Source organism: Leptosomus discolor, chromosome 14 (assembly GCF_034619465.1).
Source record: "Leptosomus discolor isolate bLepDis1 chromosome 14, bLepDis1.hap2, whole genome shotgun sequence".
NCBI classification, from domain to species: Eukaryota; Metazoa; Chordata; class Aves; order Leptosomiformes; family Leptosomidae; genus Leptosomus; species Leptosomus discolor.
Genome location: NC_141404.1, coordinates 19,264,975 through 19,283,683, shown reverse-complemented (window position 1 = coordinate 19,283,683; position 18,709 = coordinate 19,264,975). Strand labels below are relative to the sequence as shown.

Sequence of the window (18,709 nt, the reverse complement as noted above, 5' to 3'; positions counted from 1 at the left end):
GGGTACCTGCTCCTCCTCTGTCCTCCCCTACTGTCCCCACTTGAAAATGTCTTTACTCTTTCCTCTCATTTTAGAGAAAATGCTATTCCTTGGGTTTAAACGCATCTGCAACCCTTATTATTCCTTGACAACAGCTTCCTCACTTTTACCTTCCATGTATCAACCACATCCTTAGCAAAATACTTATTACTAATATTAAATAAATATTATGGGCCAATACACCTAGTGAGGAGGTTAAAACATTCAACCACTCCTTGACAGCCCGCTCACCCTCCCTCCCTCACTGTGCTGATCAGATGGCATGGTTCTGCTAGAAACCCCAGTTGTGACTGCCAGACAATTTCTGCTCAAACGAGATACTTTTCTTTAGTGTACTGTGGACTTATTAAACCATCTTTGCTAAGCAAAGAGCACAGCTCACAGGGTTCCTAATGAGGTGCTGGTGACGCAAATCGTAGAGCACTGCCAGTGTGGCAAGGACACTGATAAGTTTTATGTTTTAGTAATGAGCACAGTACATGGAGCTATGTTATTTGGGCACACTAAAACATTCATTGCTGCTGGTTAGGTAACAGTCGCATGCCGGAGAACGACATATGTAAAATAAGGGCATCTCAGTTAAGCCATTCCCTGTAACTCTTACTGGGCCACAGTCAAAGACAGGAGGAAATGAAGTTGTTCTGCAAAAGTTTCTAAGTTCTACCTAACTAATAAACTTGAATGGAAAAAGGTCTAGGTCCATCTAAGTGGAGGAACAGGCTGAAGCTGTCTAGTGCACAGCTATAGCTTGCTACCCAATCCAAGCGGAAGCTTTAAAGGTCTAAAGAGAATGCAGTGATCTGGTCATGGCAGACTAATTCCCTGTACCAATGTTAAGGACAACCATCAAGTTGACTTTGGCCACCTTGCCTTTAACATGTCTGCTGCTCCTTGCCTGCAACCAAGCCTCTCTGACAGAAGACTGCTTTCAAAGTGAACGAAGCATAGAATTCCTGAGAGGAACAAACAACAGAGCATGGTAAGAATAGTTCCAACACAACTGCCCGTAACAGTAAACAAGGAGGAGTTACTTCCAAGAAGAAAATTTTTCAGTCATCCAAGGAATTTGACAGTTTAAGTGGGATGGTTCCCAGTCTTACATATGGAATTTATTTTCCTGCAGTGAGCACTTTAAGTGATATTACTATACAAAGCGGGAAGACAGAATGACTTATTTACGTTTATTTATATGTATTTTGGTTTGGAGAAAATCTCTATTAATGCTATATTCCAGGTATTAGTTCCTGGGAAACAGAGTACTTTCCCTTCTGCCTTGCCTGAAATCCAGGGAACTGACACTGCTGATCCTTCCCTACCATAGCCTGGGATGTAGTCCAAGGTGCACATAGTTAGTTCTATTTATTCCAGTGTAAAACTCCATCAGAAATCAGGCCCTGTACCCTCTCTTATGAGGAGATTAGTCATGCTTAGAGTAAGCAATGCAGAAGGTTAGGGAAAAAGCTACGCTTTCGCAGGGTAGGTGTGAAGAGGAAAAAGACACAGCATCCTGCTGGTTTGCAAAGCACTTCAAAACCTGGGAGGAAAAAAGGATTAACAATGCCGGGGAAGACCTCTTGATTCTAAAAGGCATGGTCCATGCTGCAATAGTCAAACAGAATTGCAGGGTCTCTGCAGGTGAGGTCCCACTGAATGACACCCACAGGCACAGCTCACAGAGGTTTTTTTGTAGCTGCAACTGCTCAGAAATACAGCCTTGTAAAAGAAAACATAGTTAGTCCTCATCTAAATTTTCAGCCATTGACTCATTAAAGCAATCTTAAAATGTTTACAGCCCCAAATAATATCACATCAGAGCATTTTGTAAAACAGCAGACACATAATTAACTGCAACTAAGTAACTATAAGCAAGTTGAACACTCTTTTCTCCACTTTTTCACTTAGGTCATTGCTGTAGAACAACACAATACCTGGATTATACCTAAATAACTATAAAGGGTATATAAATGGATTAAAATAAGATAGGCTCAACTGCCAGTTTCCAATCAAGTATGCAAATACCATATCGGTGACTATTCTTACATAAATAATTACTTCTTTTGTGAAGGATGAGGGCAGTTTGAACAGATGCTCTTTAGCACTTATGCTGCTAAAATAACTCTGAGGTTCCATGCAAGTACAGTATTCAGGATGTGGCATGACAGATTGATTCTTCTATTGCGGATGTTCCAGTATGTTGTTCAGTTAGTAGATTAAGAGGCAACCAAATGCAGACTTACTAAAGACAGACTTAGGAATGTTAAAGGATGATCTAGAGAAAGGCTTAAAAGAATAACAGAAGATTAACTGCAAAGGCACAGAACATAGAGGAGTTCAAAACAAAGGGATTATGAATTATCTTTCCTGTCCTTTGTATGCCAGATCTTATGTTTTTGGCACTTACTATGATTTGTCTCTCAAATCCTCTAATGGCTATTGTAACTCTTTAATAAAAGCTTTGGAGTTTCTCACTTTGAAGCAGACCAGATACAAGATCAAGTCATATGCCCACTGGATATTTACTGGTTATACAATGTTAAAAGATCAGTTTTAATAAAACCCCAGATTTACGTGCAAAGTCCTTCCAATACTACAGTGCATCTCTTAAGAGAAATTCAAGTCACTATTGCAAGATAGAGCATGTTATTATATAAGCTGCTATTTCTTTTCTACTCCATTTATCCCTTCTCTGAAATCAGAACACTCTGTCCCTTTCAAACCAACCTTGAAATGCAGCATCCTTCTTGCTCTAGAGATGAACAGGGTGTGTGCTTGTTTCAGAAACTAAGTGACTTCCTCAAAAATACTCATTTTGACAACAATAGGTGAGGTAACATCCCTAGCTTCAAACCCAGCTTATGTTAGCTATGAGGAACCTACCAATTGAATTCTGTTTGACAACCTAAAGTCCAGAGAATTTAATTTATTAGGTACCATTTTTGGCACTCTAGAACTCCAAAGCTTACTGGCTTTTGAACAATAGAATTCTCATTAAAAAAAAGTCTAAACTCAATGTTAAGAGAGTTGTGGTATATTAGCAGAAAAGCCTGCCTTGCTGCTGAAGACCATCTGGTGCTCGAGTGGTCTCAAAAGTTTTCAATTCAATGTTTGTATCACGCCTAATTCAAACCAAATCTCCCCTCCACAAAAATCACAGTCTTCTCCCTCCCTTCTCCCACCCCCAAAGAGAAAAAAAAACAGGGGCCGTTTATTGGGAAAAGATCCTTACAACTTACACGTATTAGAAAAGTTTATTATTACAGATGACAATCATGGTATATGAGTTGTAAGTGATGTTTAAATTGCAGGCATTTGGGCCAATAAAAAGCAAGTTTATGTCTGAGTTCCAACATAAAAGTCTCGCTGCCATGTTGCTTGTGTATTGAGGTGGGGTTTTTAATGTTCGGGTCTTGTTTTGCCCCCCTCTGCACCCCCACCTTTTTTTTTTTTTTTTTGAAGAGATGGATGACCACACTGAAAAAGCTATCCTCAGGCAACCACACAGGAACAACTGTCCCGAGGATGTAACAAAGGCTCTGTGTGTTCTCTCACGTATCAGAGCCAAGAAATCTGTCCACGCTGAAGGTACTCTTTCCTACTTCAGAAGGCAGCACTAATTACATGTTGGTAAACAGGATTTCTAGTAAGTTGCATTCTCCTGCTTGTTTATTTTCTGACACTATAAGCATTTTCACAATAGGATAGTGTTGTCAGTGACTAGAATCTTAACAGCTTCTAAAGCAGCAAGGGCCTGGAAAAAAGAACAAACTTTAAAAGAGAAAGAAAAGTTAACATTTTATTTAGCTTAAAAAACAAACAAAAAAAATCCATCATTATTTCCATTTTTCCCCCCAACGAAAACAGAGCTACTCAAAGTTGACAAAACTCACTGCCTAAAAAAAGAAAGATGAAAGGCAGTGTCAATATTTAAAAGTGATTTTTCTAGTCAGCTACACCAGTTTTATGCCATATGTTCAGCTGAAAGCCAGAAGCTATGACACCTACAGCTGTTCTGCCATTTAACATCTGATGAGCTTGTGTTCTTTTTAACAGAGATATATTTGGCTTCAGACAGAGCTGTAAAATGATACCTCTCCATCCAATACACCACAAAACCCTACCCCAGCCTTCTCGGAAATGGTCTGCTAATCACTTCACAATGCTGATGGGCAAGCTCTTCGAGGCTGGCCATCACCTACAGGAGCCAGTGATGGAAGGTGGCCAGGCTGGGTCAGTAAAGGCAGCACCACAGTTTGCCACATGGTACGAACACAACACAACCACCAAGATGACAGAAATTCTGGATCCTCACAGTTTAGTAGATCACCTTCCACATAGGCATCTTATAAGGTGGTCTGTTCACAGGTTGACAATAACTGGACTTCAGAGCTCTCCATTTTTAACTCCTGCATATCTAAAAGCATCATTTCATCAAGTCAGTTGAGTTTCAAACTTAACAGATGTCCAAGCAGATCAGGACAGATATATCGAAACCCCCAAATCACACCAAGTGAAGTGTCCTCTATTGTTCCTCTCTCTGTATTCATGAAGACAAAATATCTGTCAACACTCCTGGTTATAGTCTAAAGCAATTTCACCAGCTTAGTGACAAGGGCATTCAAGGGTAGGGAGAAAATTCAGATTCTGGCCCTGCCCTCAAGACTCCTTGTGCATTTTTTATCAAATGAAATTCAGGGGGAATAAGGATCATCTTCCTCTGTCAGCTGTAACTGTTGTGCTTTGCGCTGATCTCAGCTTGCATCAGACATGCTCCAAGGACACCCACTGATCTAGCTCTTCCATGGCCTTATGAATCACACAGTGGTACAAGGTGAAAAGAGAAGTGCTGAAATGCCTTTTGGCGTTTATATAGTTCAAAACATATTTGCAATTTTAGCTGTCTGCTCTGCAAATGCTCAGCCTAAATATACCTTACAGCTGAGCCAAATTTTCTCCTGGTCCACTGCTGAAAGCAAATTTTAGGCCCAGACTGTCAGAAAGTACAACAGACCTTGCTAAATCAAGAACAAAATATTCAAAAAGCAAATAAAATGTACTAACAATTTGGTGGCAGTGTCTTTAAATCACATAACCGATGGGAGCACTGTATTTATAGCAATGAGGACATGAGAAGGGAAGTTTGCAGGCAGAAGTAATACCTTTTATTAGAACAACCAGAGTAATTTGAAAGATTAAGTACATTTGTGGTCTTGCAAGCCCCTTCTTGGACACACAAGTTTGCCCCACTCTACTAACTGGGGATATAAAAGATACTATCTCTGTCTACTAGACTTGCTTTATTCCCTAAGACACCTTTGTCAATTGAAGAACAGCACCTGAATGTCCCAAGAAGTATTTCATTGCAACTACAGTAACATTTCAAGTAGAATAAAACCTAACCTTAGTTTTTATTCCTATAGGCACTTTTAAACTGTTGCCAGATCTGCGTATGACATGCTTGTAATAACTGGCAATACAGGTTAAACTGCACTTTAAATAGGGATTAGGTACAGGGCCAACAAAGAATTTATTCTCTACAAGTAACACTTCATGTGCTGAAAGACAGACTGACATACAGCTTAACTACAAACAATCTGTCCTCAAGGGCAGCCAGCACATAGTTTCCTGGCTGATTAACATTTTAAGCCCCCCGAGTATAAAAGGTAGCTTTAACTGTTCAAGCAAATTGGAAAAAAAAAACCACCCAAACAACCAACCTTCTCCTGCAATAATAGTTCTCAAGTTTAGGCATTTACCTGTTGTTCCCATCACATCAAAAACATTAAAAACAAAGAGTAGGAAGGCAGGGAGCATATTCAGGATTTATCCTGAAGTTATATTTTCTTACCCCTTTTGCTAGGGCCAGTCCTTGTTTTAGTAGCCTGCATAATTTAAGCCTGAATTATTTAGGCAATTAACAGGTGCTGTCTGTGTGGTGATAACATTTTCTCCCTTATCACAAATCAGCATCTATAAAAACAGACTGTAAGAGTCTGGAGACTTTTTGCTAGAATAAGAGAAGGCAGACCAATCCTGAACAGTTAAATTTGCACTTTACTGAAAAAAAATACGACTTTATCTTAACAGCAGGGCTCAGTCCTTTCTGAAAAAGTGGGACTATTCTTAAAAAGCAATCAGATGTTATACAGTGCTCCAAACAGCATATCTGTTAACATATGTTTATACAGTTGTTATACTGACATTCTGAAACAGAATTCTCTCTATTCTAGATTCAATATAAACAGCCAAAAAATGCTGTCTTTATCACCAACTCCATCTTACTGAACATATACTTACAGAAAGCATTTACTTCAGATTACATTGGGCATAAATCAACAGACTTCTGTTTGTAAAACAGCAAGTACTACTTCTAACCTTTACTCTATTTCACCATTTTTCATGTTTTAAGCTTCACGGTGCTTCTAATAATTGCCGAGTGAATCGACAATATTCTACTGAAAAAATTTATAAGACCACATTAGAAATTCTTGGCCATTCAATCTTTTCAGGTTTTCTGTACAATCTTGTTGCATAGTTTTAAAACTGAATTAAGTGTGGGTTTAAAAAACAAAGTGAAACATGCTTCTTCCCACATGAGTTTCTACAATGGAGAACGACATCATTAACACATGACTTTAGGTGCACAATTAGTTTCAGAACAGAGTTCAACCTAAGGAAAAAAAAAGTTTTCTTCACCCTTGTGACTTCTCTTCCCCCTCAGCATGCAACGCCTACAGTGCCCCTTGCATCAACGGGCACGGAAGGTGCAATGCATTTTCTCCTCTACAAGAAAAGAGAAGAAAAGAGATCAGAATCTTCCACTGCGGCAGTTCTGGTGCTGACACTTCCACTGACTGTAGGAATACCGATTCTTAAGAAAAGATATCTCTTAATGCTGCAATTTATAATATCTCTATTTTGTACAGAGAAGACTGAACATTAAAGCAAATTTTCAAGTCAAACAAGTCACTTTCTATACAAAAGTCAACCTTCAAGAAACTTGAGGTCCATGACAACCTCTTATCAGTTTTCTTCACTTCGCTTTGGTATAAAGACATTACAATTAAAGGTTGTGTATGTTTCATGCACTAAGCTCATACTGATGGAAGTCACAGATAAAATCATTCCCTCTTGTGCATTTGCCCTGCCTATCATGGAAGTCAGCATCCATCTCATTTCAGATGCACACAAAGATTTCATTGCAGAAAGCAAGCAGTTTCACTGCGACATCCTAATAACATTACTATATATGCCATCCATTTGAGAAGTGTAGAATGAATCTAGATTCAAAGCAGCTCTTTTGAAGTATTCACAACAAAGCAGCTCTGAGGCACACTGAACAATCAGTTGTCCCGTTCTCTCTTATTCTGATACCACACCTACTCGCTAAAATACAACTAAATTACATTGCTGCCAATAGCTGGAAGCAGTCACAAGCCAGAGAAGTGGAAACAAGGCAAGAACAACTTGGGCAATGACTGGAGAGCAAGAGAACAGGAAACCCAGGAATAAGAACTGCAACGCTGTAAACTGGGAAGCTGGCTCAACAACAAGCACTACAGAAGTAAACTACTTGACTTTACTGCCTACGAACTCTGTCATTTGATTATTAAATTCTTGGATGCACCAAGTTCAGAGACAGCTCAGCCCTACTAATACAGCGTTCAAACAACTGCACAAAGAATTGCTCATGGTCACGTTCAAGGCCTAATGTGAACTGTCTTCAACTGGACAACTATTTAAACATCTAAGTAGGTTATTAATCATTACACCTCAAGAGACTGCCATCCTTAATAATCCCAAAGTGCTTTGTCAGTTATGGCACAGAAGTGCAGCTACCATGAGGCTCTTGGGTAGGAGCCAACTGTTGCTTATCGCACTGTGTGGATAGGAAATGCTGGCTTCTGAGACTGCAGGAAATCCCTGGGAGGCTTCTGATGCCTTCACAAGGGAGCATTTTAGTCCATCCCAAGGACCCAGACATAACAGACTCAGTACATTTTGCTCAAAGAGAGGAATTGGACTCTACATATTCTGTGGAATTTTGAACCTCTAACTCTTAGCAGCTAGTATTTCATACTTGATTAGCTCATCCCACAGACAAACCATCACAATCAGACTATGTTTCCTAAGGTACCCAAGACAGACCAAACTCTTGTAATCAACTCTATTTACAAAATTTTAAAAACACACACAAGATAACACATCAAATAGGAAATCAAATACGGTATCACAGGAGGAAACCAAGAGCTTCATCCTGAGAAAGGATATAACCTATGGCTATTAATCCCATATAGATTCCTATGGAATTAGACCAATATAAATGCTTTGCCAGTCAAATGTTCTAGCTTGTTTCCCCTCTCCTTAAAATAGACACATACCCTCCACAGATCCTCTTCTTGGCCATATCTCCAGCTTTTCAGATCTGTGTATATCTCCATCAGTCAGAGGCTTGGGGAAGAAAAGTGAGATTGAGCAAAGCAGCTGGACTACACACAAGGGGATTGCTGTAATACTACCATAGAACATTTTTCCTGCATATAGCCCTCAACAAAAAAAAACAACTCTGTCCATTACTAAAACTGTAGGCACTGTGAATTGCAATAACAACTTATAATTATGTAATAAGAAAATGTTTTTAAATTTAAAACTCTATAAACTATAAATTTATCATAGTTTATAATTGTCCCAAATTACTTTGTACAGGAAATAAAAACAGCCTCCATATTGTATTTGTTCCACCATACTAAAAGCATCATTTTGTATTTCATTTTAAAATAGATAGCAGCATTTAACCTCTTCAAATGTCAATTCTCCTCCTCAGCCATGAGTCACTCTAGTTACCTTCTTCTGAAACACACAGGTATCAACCACTGCTGGAAAAGCATTCAAGAACTAGGTGGAGAACTCCTGCATAAGATAAAAATCCTACATATTGCAGTTGTACTGCAGCAGACAAGAAAAGTTAGTTCTGTCTAATTTGTTTCACAACTAGCAAGAAAATAAGTAGGAAAAAGTTGAGCTGTTCTTAGGTACCTATAAAAAACAGTAGGTCAAGCTTAAAAGTTTGACCTACTGATCTTCTTTGCTTTGGCAAAAGTACAAATGGAGTTTACACAATACTGCTCACACGTAAGCACTGGCTGGAAACTAAACAATACAAATGTTTTTAATAATCCTCGGTCATTAACAGGATTCTTTTTTTTTCTTCAGACAGTTTTAAATCTTTGTTTTGCAGTACATACTATTGAATCCTTACTTTTAAGATTCATATACTTAAGTCACTCGTGTTAATCTCTGTGTCGTATTGTGGCAACAAATGTAATACACCTAAAATCAGCTCTAAGTTGATTTAAAAAAATCGTCACTACTATGTGAAACAGATAGTTCATGAAGCCACAAAGCTGAAGTCTCAACAATGTACCTTTCTCACAGTTTGTACTGTCTATAAAGCAGATTTACAACTACATATTTCTCATGTAAAGCATAGGATAGACAGAAAACAAATCTGTATCTGCACATACTGAATGTAATTTAGTTCTCTAATAACTGTACATACTGCTGTGAAGTAAATACTTTAAAGGAAAAAAGTTATTCCAAGTACCTTAGCAAAAACACCTACTATCAGAAAAGACAAATGAAATAATACCTGTTATTCTTAGATTTTTTTTTCCTCTGTTTAATAAAGTAAAACTGTGATAGAAAACAAAAGTTAAAAAAAAATTAAGTTAAAGCTTTGCTGCTAATGCTAAGAGACATTTCTGTGATAAAGACATCACCTCTATTTTACAGGGGAAGAAATTAAGATACTACCACAATAACTTTCCAGCATCCAAAGTCAGTTCTGCTAGATGCCAGATTTGAAAGGCAAATACAAGTTAGTTGCTCCTAGATCTGCACTCTATAATCAGGTATTTCTACCTAATTCTTTAACACTAATTAGAGAATGAGGAATTCAAAAGGATTTGGTGGGAGGCAAACTATTAGTTTTACACCTTCTCACACTGAAGAGAAAACAAAACATTCATCTAACTTAAGCAGCGTTAATTTGTATTTGTTAAAAGACAGATGTGAACCATCAGTTCCTCTATGGACAAAAACAATCGGCTCTCTCATCTCTGCTCTGGCAGGCTCAAATAACCAAGCTGACATAGCTCTCTTTCAAGAGATTCTTCCTACACATAAAATAGTTCCATATGTTTAAATGTTGAGTGCTTCAGCAAGCACAAAATTAATTCATTACAACAATGCCCTACTAATAATTTTTCTTGTGCCTTAAGGCTTGGTCAATTACAGAACCCAGGCACAATTCAAACACTCTACTTTACATCCACTTGAAAGACATCTACAGTCCCTAAGTGGAATGGAAATGTTAATTTTAAAGATGGCACTGACACTCCCAGTCCAGGCACGCCTATTAACAGACTGCTCGTTAGAGTATTCCAATTGTATAGGGTTTAGCTTTTTTGCCAGTCCTTACTAGTTCTTATTTGGGTTTTGTATTGTCATTTTTAAGGCACTGGCAACATCTCTCAAATGCAAGTATTGTTAGCAGTACCTGCATCCTACAGCAGGTCCTAATCCCCTCTTCATCCAGATCTGCAACGCATCACGGAGCACCACCTTTCCCTCCTTGCTCACGCACCTGGGGTCATCTACCAAAATGGAAGTGTTTTCCTAGAAATTATGTTCCACAACCTAATTTTAATGCTCTGATGGCTTTGGAGATTGCTTTTCAGCAGTCAGTTCTTTCTAGGGCATGATGGTACATAATTCTTCATTCTCTGTATCATCACCCCATTGGGTTTTTTTTTGTTTTGAGGTTTGGTTTTGGTGGGTTTGCTTGGTTTTGTTGTTTGTTTGGGCTTTTTTTATTCTCAGCATGCGATTCAAACAGGTTCACACAAGGGCAAATAACTTCTCCTGTCACAGTTACTACATGATACAGTACAAATGACACCAGGAAAAAGTAATTTTGTAGAACTGCTTCCTATCGTGTCCCATCATTCTCTAGTAAGAGCAACTGGAAGAAGCATGCTGTGTTTTGAGTATATTGCAAGGTGCTTAACAAATAATCACCAGAACACTTTTACAGACAGTTTTTCAAAAGACAACTCTATACAACAAACAAACAAAACAAAACACTATCTACTTCAGTGGACAGCACAATGATTGCAGAATGATTGAGGGCAGAAGTAAGTGGCAACATGCCATACTGATTTTTACATACCAGTACTTTTTAAGCAGACAATTGCATTTAGAAGAGTGCTAGCTGGAACTTAAGTTTAGACCCTCCTGTTGATGCTTTATTTATTCTATTCTACCTACTGTATTCTATTTAGAAATACTGGTTCATTCAAGTACCTTCATGCGGTCTTGGGTTTATTCCATGTATAATCAGTGCTCCAAGTAGACAAAAATATTTCAGTGGCAATATTGTCTCAAGCTCAGCGGGAGCCAGGAATCACTGCTTGGTCATTATTACCTGCGATAGTCCATTGAGCTGATCCCAACAAAGCTACAGCTCCTGTTGGAGCTGTGGAGCAAAATCCTCAGGAAGAGCTACCACATGCAGAGGAATAACACTGAACAGCAGTAATTTGCCATTTAGCACTTGACAACTTATTTCACAGGAGCAGGGAGTTAACTGCCTCAAGAGGTATGGCCTGCTGGGTATAGCTTGCTCTTCTGTAAGATCATAGCTAGTACTGAATCTGGAATCATACTTCACAAATAGAAAAGCAACTGAGTACGCAATACCAAGAACAACACATAACGCTTTGGAAGAGACATGGAAAGGCAGCATTAGTAAACAAAACAGACAATTTAACATAAGTGACATGTTGTAGACTCACAATTTACTATCATACTGTTGCTGCACAGCATGGTATAGAAGGCAGTTTAAATGAAAAGTATAATTCCTAATGTAAGTGACCTTGATGCTTATGTCACAGATGCAAGACGAAACTGGAAGCTCTGATGAACACTAATATCACCAACGTCAGCACTGCTGTGCATACGCTGAGCGGCCCGGCCATAACATTACATCGCGTGTCCCGCTGCGATATATGTATCAACATATGAGGATGTGATAAATACTTGCTTTAGAAGTTAGCCATCAGAGTTTTGCAGCCTTAAACTGACATCCATATTAATTTAATGACTGCTATAAAAAAGGTACATGTTGTTCTGTAAATTGGAATCAAATGAACAATCATGCTACATAGGAAGGGACAACTAAGTCACGTAAACAAACTGATAGCTTAGCTTTCTGAAGTGGGATTTTATTTGATTAAATTATCCTCTTGAATTATTTGACCTACCCTAACAGCATTTCAAATTGTCAACCCTCCCACATGCATAGCTTTTAACATGTCTAATTTCAACTGTGCATATTACTCATACCCTTTTCCCTACAAAAGGGTTGAGCACTGAGGCTAGATCAACTTCTATCCCCCTTCCCTACTGAAGACAAAATACCAAAATCATTAAAGACCCTCCCACACAAAAAAGGAATATATCAGCTTTTAAAGTCATCACAAAAGAAGTGTAGAGACACAGGAGCAAAATTCATTACTACTGAAATCAGTGGGAGCTTAGGCATTGGCTTAAACTAAAGCCAACTCTGTCCTTATTTCTCACATCGAATATCAGTTTGACAAGAAAAGGATGTCAGTACAAGAATACAGAGAAGCCACTGGTTTCCAGCTTGGAGTTATCAGTGTTCTGTACCTGCACACCATGAATAACAAACCCTCACTGAGAACTCTCTGAAAGAAAGATCCATTTAAATTTCATCTTTCCTTTGTAAACTTAAAGATGTATGAAATGCCTGAAACTACTACTAATTTTTCTTGTGCTTTAGGAACAATTTTTGCAAAACCACATAAAGCAAAAGCATCAATGGAGACTTGGACCCACATCCACAAAGGTGTAGTTCCTCTGGCCTAGAGACAGATAAGGACCCGAAACCTTCAGTGACCTCAGTTGCAATCCTTTGCTCATAATTACAGTTCTGGAGAGGAATTTTTATAGCCAACATTTTTCAATCTTTAAGAGTAAGATTTAGGAGACTAATCAGCGCTCCCTCTATATCCATCTCCCAAGAACAGCTTTAAAAAAAATATTGAAAACAATCTAGATTTTTCAGAAAAGCATTAAAGCTACTGATTTATTTTCCCATCCAATTTAGCAGAAAATCATCATTATCTTTGGAGTAAGACGTCCATATTGTTTAGCATTCAAATCAGAACAAAGATTTTTCCTGAACCATAAGCCCAGGTTCCCAACCTTAATGGCTGTGAACAGCTCTGAAGGAGCCAATGCAGTGCTGCCTTCCCATGTTTGCCAAGACCTCTGCTCTATGCAATTCTCAAGCAGCTGCAGTATTGAGAGGACCAGGCTGTTCCACGCTGCCTTTCAGAACCCCGAGGACAGCAGCCAAGCAGAGAAACAGTACTGCTCCCCTTTCTCCCTGGTACTAGGCTGACTTGTAGAAGCAGAATCTAGAGTAATTCCCACAGGAGATGAACCTCAGAACACAGCTGTAAAGCAAAGAAATATTTCTTTCACCAAATAGTTTCTTTCACCAGATGAGAGCAGGATGCTTCAAAAACCCCTACTTTTTAGTGGCACATATGGAAGTTGGATGGCTTGAATGTGGTCCCAGTACAGAGTCTGCTGGGAGTGCCTGAATCTCGCTAGCAGCTGGGACAGGGTTTACCATCACACAGGCTGTGTCTTCCTATGCCATCCTTCCCCACAGCAGTCTCTGGGTAATGAATGGCGCTCCTGAAAGCATTCACCTCATCATTCAATACTACAGTGTTTGCTACAGGAAGCCCTTGATTCAGTGGGCATCCTCACACTTCCTTTCTTTACAGTTTGGGCAGAAGGCTCATTTTAGAAGGTCTAAGTATTAGAAATATACATTTATATTGCATTTAACCATAAATTTTATAATAGAGTGCATCGAATCCCGTATCAATAAAAATCTACAAAAGAGTCATTAAGGAAGGATGACAGCTAGCTCTCCTTTACAGTTTTATCAAGTCAGTAATTTGTTTGGCTTCAAAATATAGCAAAAAAAAGAGGCTTAGGTCTGTCAAAACATTATTTGACTAGTGAAGTCCTTCAGAAAAATCCGTACAGATTTCATGTTTGTCAGCCTAATTAAAACTGTTATTTGCACCTCTAAAAGGAGTACAGGACAGAAATGGCAGATGATTCTTAAGTAATTATCCATCAAGTAACTAAGAATTAATGATTTCTAGGTATAATATTTCAGGAAACAATTTCTGTATTATAAAGAGATACTAAACATTTTTTCTTTAATGAAGAATGTAATGGACTGTGCTTAGTTCCTCAAAGACCTTTCTTTCCACCAGAAATTACTTCAGAATACTTTTTGTAATCTCATTTCTATATGGGCAGGGAGAAACCAACATCTTACACATTGCATAGGATCTGTTAACATGAGGCAGGACTTAGGAAAGATATACTTAAATATTTAAAATGAAGATTATTTTATTTGACTTTAAGCCCCTGAAGAAGGACTCGTTACTGCAGCACTGCTGCTAGCCAGAATTTTAAGAGGAAAAAACCAACTATTTCATATAGCCATAGGCAGGAAGATCATTGCAATTAGCTATAGGAAGAACAGTGAAGTCACCTAGGGACCTCCTGAATGCTGCACTTTGGGAAGGGACTTGTTCCACTCCTCTGGACCATGCAGGAAAGGCCAGGTTCTAGACTAGGTAACTAGAGGCAATTCAGACAAACAATAAGGATAGTCTGGTCAGAGGGAATGGCCAGTCATCAATCCCTAATAACCAATATTTTTAACACTCTACTTCATCAGAGTAAAGGAAATATGACTCCATTTGAACCAGTTCAGTCCTCACATGCAGCAAATACCGGGCATGGAAGATGCAAGACAGACAAAGAAAATTTTTTAACCCTCTGCAAGAATTTATGACTGAAGCCTTTACCCCAAGACTCCTTTTCTCTATTCTATATCTGTGGTTTGCTTGGAAATTATAAGTTTAGTAAAAGGTGGTTAAGTTAGTTTCATCTGTTTGTAGTAAGGATGGCTTGCTTTCCTGACCAGGAGATTTGGGTTTCTTTTGGACATGAGATCAAAGAACAGCCCTCCTCCTATTATCTCTCCCTGCTCCACTCAGCAGAACATGTGGGTCCTTATCAACAGGCTGAAATAAATTGTTCGTACAATTACATCATTAGTAAAAAGACGTACAAATCCTTGTTCTTTTAAAGAAAACAATGTCAGGTTCTAAAATAAAAACCACATGGGATCTAGGCTTAAAAGCTAATAAAAATCAGCATGCAGGAACTATTCTGAAAAAAAAAAAAAAAAAAAAGAAAGATATGAAGGAAAGTAAGATCTTCCTTGCAACAAAGGAAACGTCAGTATAGTATGAAAGATTCAAAACCTGCCACAGACTACGCAGACAGACTGATCTAAATTTCCTCTCCAAGGTGACTGAACCTCGGAGACCCAGCCGGGGATGCCGCGCTCGCCCTCCAGCTTTACAGGGCTCAAAGAGGGTTTAGGGGCTTCTGCAGGACCCTTCGGGAGACAAGGCTCGGCAGAGCGCGTCCCCGCCCGAGCCCGCGGCCAGCAGCCGGGACGCACCGCGGGGCACCCGCGGCTCTGCCCGGGAAAGAGGGTCCCACCAGCTCCGACCGGGCGCTTCGCCCGTCCCCGCACCGGGGGGGCCGGCCGCAGGAGCTCCCCGAAGCCCCCGGGGGCCCGGCCCCGCCGCCCCTCCCGCCCGGTGTCCAGCCAGCCCCCCGGGCGTTCCTCCCCCCGGCGCCTCACGCCAGCCCCACCGCGACAGCGCCAGGCCCCGCGGCCGCCCCTGAGGAGCGGCCCCTCGGGGGAGGCTCCCTGGCCCCCGCCACCGCCTCGGGTCCCGCACCCCACCCCCCCCGCCCCGGAAACCCCCCGGTCCCCGAGCCACCTGCCGCCACCACGGCGGGTCCCCGCCGCCGGCCCCCCCTCACCCGCGGACTCGCCGGTGTTGATCCAGTCTGGGTTCGCCAGGCTGGCGATGGCGAAGATGTCGGCGGCCAGGAAGAGGCATCCTGAGATGATGGTCAGTTTGTCCATCTCCTCCGGCTCCGGCGGCTCCCGGCTCCGGCCTCCGCCCGGCTCCCGCAGCGGGCCCGGGCCGGGGGCGCCTCACAGCCGCGGCTCCATGGGCCCCGCGCTCCTCGGCAGCGGCGCCAGGAACGGGCCCCCCGGACGGAGCCGGAAGCGAACCCGGCGGGCGGGGGGGCAGCGGTTACTCCGGAAGGGAAACCCACTCTCCGCAGCGTTCTCCCCCGGGCGGGGCGGGGCTTCCCGCGGGGGGGGGGCGGGGCCGCCGCCGCAACGGGGCGGGGAAACCTCCGAGGCCGCGACGAGCTTTCTCTGGGGAGCGGTGCGTGGCGAGGCGGGGCTTGCCGAGTGTGGGCGGGGCGTAAGGAGGGCCTGGCCCTAAAGGGGCGGGCTGAGCGCGGCGGTGGGTTGTCCGCGCGAAGCGTGAAGAGGGGCGAGGGGCGGGGCGGAGCACTGCCTGTGGGTGGGGCCTTGGGAGGGGGCGGGGCATGCAGTACCCGCGGGGCCTGGCGGGGGAGGGGCGCTGGCGCCGGCGGGTGCGCGCGCGGCTGCGGGCGGAGGGGCGGGGCGCCCGTTGCCTCAGGGCGGGTCTCTGTGAGGGGCGGCCGGTACCGCGGGCGCTCGGCTCCTCCTCGTCCCCTCCCAGCTGGGCCCTGGGTGGGCCCCACCGCGCGCCCCCGGCCAGGTCCTTCGCCCTGGGGCATCCCTGTCCGCAAAGGTGCGGACCGTTCAACCGAGGCACGGGGGGATCCCTCCCTCCCTCCCTTCTCCTCTCCCCTCCCCGGCCCGGAGCCCTCAGGCTGGGTGCAGCCGCGGCTGCCCCCTCACCGCTCCGGCAGGGCCTCCTTCGCCGGGAGAAGCGGCGCGCTGAGAGGCTAGAGGCAGCGACTCGGGTGTAAGGAACCGTCACAGATCTGCCCTCACCACAACTCCCCCTCGTTTGTCCCTAGTCGCTGTCGCCGTCCCTTTGAAATGTTGGGCATTACCTTAAATTTCAGAGTTGCTTGTGGAGCAAGGGTAAAACCAGGGGAAGGGGAAGGACTGGTTCATGGGGGTTCTTCCAGGCCATGGAGCGCCTCAAAAGTGCCACATTGCTTTGCTGGCTGTGCTCTGTGTGTGGAAGAAAGCCTAATTAATCTTGACTAGAAAACTCATCCAAATACAGCGATTTTTGGTGGCGTGCGTTTCCGTGGATACAGCTATATTGAAGCATGGGAGAATCTTTAGCAAATAAATGAACACCAAATGTTTTGGCCACAATAACTCTGTGCCTTCAATCTTGTTATTCCAGCATGGGAATACTGAACTAAATTATTCTTGCAGCCCCCACATCTACAGGTGCTTGAAAAAAAGACCTAACTGCTTTTCTAACAGTGAAAACCCACCTGTTTTTTCCAGAGCAGCGTAACTGGTCTATACAGAGCTATCGGGAAGTCAAGTGGACGATTGTCTGTGCTGTTTATTTTTATGTAAGTCTTTTAGGTAGATGGGAGACTATACAAACAAAATGGAGATATTAGTAAAGTAACCTTAGTGTTTCAACAGCAATCAGTAGGACTTTCTATTTGGAGGACAAGAGCTGTACTTAGGTTCTATTGAAATTGCCTGTTCTTGACAGATTTTCTTAAGAGTGGAGAAAATAATAAGACTTTTGATGAAAAACAGCTTAAATTATTCCCTTTAAAACAGGGAACAATTGGTGTGCGGAAGAAATGGGACAATTGATTTTTTATTTAAAAGATTTGAAAATTATATTGCACTAACAATGGGAATCCAGCAGCCTTGAAAAGAAGTTATTTCCACGAATCATCTGCAACTATCCTATAAACTGGCTTTAAGTGGTATTTAAATAGCTTTTAATACAGGCATTATGTAAAAGTCTGCCTCAGAATTAGTTTGTCTCCAAATAACTCAGCTTCATGGCAAAAGGAATAAAGGAAGGAGGGGTGGAGAGGAAACACAAAGGGAAGATATGGTTTTCATTGGCTTTTGATATGCAGGCAAATATGAAGTCAGAAATAGTGACAATCCAGTCTTCGTAGGCTGCAGGCTGTGTGGTCTGTTATTTAATCTGTCTCAGCTTTATGAGATGAGTACATGCCTAAGGATGCCGTGTGGGAGGACACTGCCAGCTATAGGTTCTCCAGAAAGCTTTGAGGCCTCCAACAGAGCTGTGGTATTGACAGACAGGCAGCCTAAATTGAGTTACTCCTCTTGGACTGAAGCAATGCACTAGATGCAGACATATCCTCTGCCCAACACCAGACTTCCCTAAGCCCGTGTTACTGGTGTGGGGCTCAGAACCTGCCTGCCCCAGTGTTCTGAGCGGTTGCTGGGGGTTGTCGCATCTTCACCTTCTGATGCTCTTCCTCCATAGGCCATCACGGAGCAGTAGCACATTTCGAAGAGGCTCACCTAGGACACACCTGCACAAGGGTTTGGCTCCATAGAAAAAGCTCTTCCTCTAGACTTGATGGAACACACATGGTCTTCACCAGCAATTGGGCATGAAACTAAGAGTAAGTTAGTAGTGCCCCAGCACTACTCTTA

At 42.1% G+C, this 18,709-nt stretch overlaps 1 protein-coding gene across 1 annotated transcript in view; it reads right to left on the bottom strand.

The window, feature by feature from the left end:
* The window catches only part of MOSMO (modulator of smoothened), a 29,109-nt gene extending 12,941 nt beyond the window's left edge, over positions 1–16,168 (bottom strand). The window contains exon 1 of the mRNA XM_086473224.1: positions 16,063–16,168. Within this exon, the coding sequence (XP_086329350.1) occupies positions 16,063–16,168 (106 nt within the window). The remainder of the gene's footprint in view (positions 1–16,062) is intronic.
* Between the last annotated feature and the right edge of the window lie 2,541 nt (positions 16,169–18,709).